The sequence below is a fragment of the Aspergillus nomiae genome (assembly GCF_001204775.2).
Source record: "Aspergillus nomiae NRRL 13137 chromosome Unknown contig00825, whole genome shotgun sequence".
In the NCBI taxonomy this organism is placed as follows: Eukaryota; Fungi; Ascomycota; class Eurotiomycetes; order Eurotiales; family Aspergillaceae; genus Aspergillus; species Aspergillus nomiae.
In genome coordinates this window covers 642-3,695 of record NW_015378880.1, presented here as the reverse complement: position 1 = coordinate 3,695, position 3,054 = coordinate 642, and the positions used below count along the sequence as shown (strand labels likewise).

Below are 3,054 nucleotides of genomic sequence, written 5' to 3'. Positions count from 1 at the left end.
TATGCATACTACGAGCTGCCAAAGGATGTGACGAAAACAGAAAACCATCATTCATACCCCAGGCTCCTTCTATCTGAATTGAACGCATCTCAAGATGTGTTGCGATGAATGCCCTGTCGAGACAATGGCAGGGCGGAACACTACCTACGCACTGTTCCATCTCCATGAACATGAATCCAATCTATGGTCTCCTTTCCATCTTTGAGATGAACAGAAATCACTTTCTTTGGGTCACTCGGATCGTCGTGCGAAGGGTGGGCTTGGAGCTACTGCAATGCACTGATCGGCTCTGTGATAGTGAGCGGTTAAGGAAAGAGGAAACGCGCTACCTGATCACAGCACATTTTAACTCCGGATTCTGTGAAAGTGATGAGTCAAGACAAGATGTCTGATCGACTCCGGTTGCTTACGGCTTTTTCCTGCTGCTGCAGAACTTGATCCATAGGGCCTTGCCATGAAAAGGGCAGATCCTCCAGCTTGGTTTTACCAATCAACTTGTGAAGTCGCTGGGCATTTTGCTTGAACCTGTTGAATGGGCTGTCCAAAAGCCACGAGCCTCCAGATTACTACTTCCTACGCGAAATGATTCGCTTAACTAGATATTATCCGCTTTGCTGGATTGTGGGATCATACTAGTCGCACTCTTCTCTATACCCGAGAGTAGCCAGGGCGGACAGCGGTGTGGTGATAAGTTATGACTTCACAGTGTTGAGTGCTCTATTAACACGCTCATTCTCGGTCGCACACTCTTGTTAACTCTGTGATACCCTGTGAGCTAAGATAGGCTATGGTGGTTATTTGATTCCTGATACAACCTTCTCTCGAACTCTGAAAATATGACAATCTTAAGTCTAGTAATCTATATAAATTTCTATAGAACGGGGTACTAAAATTCACTGAGCTTGACAATCGTGTAATACAAACCTCGTTATTTTCTACCTCAAATAAGCGACCAATTCATGGCCAACATTGATGCCTAAAGCTAGTTCGCTGTGGCAGATGCGAGGTGGCCTTGCAGATGAAGTTTAATCCCATTGCAGATTGTCTAGAATCTCGCTACATGGCAGAAGCCTACCACCGCCGCGCGTCAGAGTAGTGTTGCCTCAATCCTAATAATATCCATACCTGCATTCTGGTACAGCTGAAATGCAGTTGTCGTCAGCATGCGACTACGCCTTGAAGCTTGTTCATGGGTTACGTGTATCTCTGTTGTCTGTTGACGAAGCCTGCAGTCAGAATTAAAGAATTAGAGTGCTGCAGCCCTGACACATAACGCCAACACAGTCGTGACCTTTTTTTTGGCTTCAGATACATCACATATATTTGTGGCTCATGGCGCGGGCTGCAACCTGCAGATCATATCCCATTTACGAAGTCTTACTGCATACTGAACGATCGTTTCTATATAGGGAAATTGACTGTCTGCGGAAATTTCAGCCATCAACGATCCAAGAACTGGTCATTGCGTTGGACTTCGCATAGATGAGGCCATTAGGCCATTCTGTTTTCTGAAGCTTTTCTTCACCGTTTTGCACTTATACGGTTACTAGAGTTACCTCAATTACACAAAAATCTTTCTACTTTGTCATTTGAAACACTTGTCTGAGACGAATGACTCTTGATATAACAGAGATGGTCTACAATGGTGTTGTAATAATGGAGATGCCTCTATCTAGATGTATTCTCTTAATATGTAACATATCCTAAAGCCCAGTTCATCATAGTTTTTCCTGCTGTTCTGTCTAGTTTTGACCGGGATACTTACTATCTATATCAAACTCTCACACTAATAAGCTCTATACTATCGCAATTCTATGTACACCCTTCCTCTAACACTCATACACAATCAACAAGTTCACAATCTTCCATCGACAAAACAAGCTGACCCTTCAACAGATCAATCGGCGTCAACTCATCATCCCCATTCAATCGATCATCCAACCTCAAAACACACTCACACCGAGCCTGTATCAGTCCCTGAAGAATTTCATCCTCTGCATACCCAACCTCCCGCGCAATTCTGATAGCCAACCGCGGCCCAACAGTCAACACCAAGCCCGCGATATCAGTCGCCGGATATCCAACGCCCGCATCCGCCCAGTCCAGTATGCCAGTAACCCGACCATCGGAGCCCACCAGGATATGCTCTCCTTTAATATCATTATGAATGAGCACCCGCCGTGATGTCTCATCATCCATATCCCTCACGCGTCCTATAAATGCCGTCTTTCTCTCACCCAATGCCTCGAAATCATCCCCATCCTTAACCCCATAATCATCCCCCAGAATCTGCCCCCTACTAACCAGCCTCCTCCACGCAACAACCGCCCTCTCCCTCATCCCCCGAATCTCCGGCCACGGAATAAAAGGAACCTCAAACCCAACCACCCCCAAATCCTTCAGCCTCCCCTCCAGCCCCTCGAGATCAACCCCCTTCATAACCCTCATCATCTCCACTAGCCCCTCAACCGTCCTCTCAGTCAGACCAGTCAAACCACCCCGATGCAACCCAACGCCCTCCAACTTCGTCTCCATGGAAACAGCATGAACCCCATCTCCAGTGAGAACCTCATGCCCAACGGATTTCGGTATGATATCCCCGGACAGCCCACGAGCCGCGTATTCCGCCGCGATGAGCCCTCGCACCGCGATGTCAAATCTTTGCATTTCCGTCCCCAGTGATAAGGGCCGGTCTTCGCGGGGTTTTGTCACGCGCAACAGATGGCCTGGTGATTCGCTGATGGTGAAGATCATATGATCGTCGCCTCGATTTTGGGGTGGCGCGTTAGCGTTGCTTGTGTGAGGTGCAGCGTCCTTTTCGTGAAGGCTTCCAGTGTTGGGAGGGGGATGGGGTTTGGGGTTGGCATTTTGGGTTAGCTCTTTTGTGGGTTTTGCTCTGGGGATGGATTTGGGTTGTATTTTGGTGTTGGGGTGTGGTGTCGTTTGTATTTTGTACTCGATGTACTCCTATATATGTTCTGTTGTGGATTCTCGTATACGAACGTCGGGGTCCCGAAATGGTAACCGATAGCTGATTGAGGTTTAGGCGCCAGC

At 47.5% G+C, this 3,054-nt stretch overlaps 1 protein-coding gene across 1 annotated transcript; it reads right to left on the bottom strand.

Moving 5' to 3' along the window:
* Positions 1-1,836: 1,836 nt before the first annotated feature.
* Positions 1,837-2,754, bottom strand: ANOM_011902 (aminoglycoside phosphotransferase family protein; the record flags this gene model as incomplete). The annotated part of the gene is made up of 1 exon (XM_015557154.1): positions 1,837-2,754. The coding sequence occupies one exon, from the start codon at positions 2,752-2,754 to the stop codon at positions 1,837-1,839; it is 918 nt and encodes a 305-aa protein (XP_015400824.1).
* Positions 2,755-3,054: the final 300 nt, after the last annotated feature.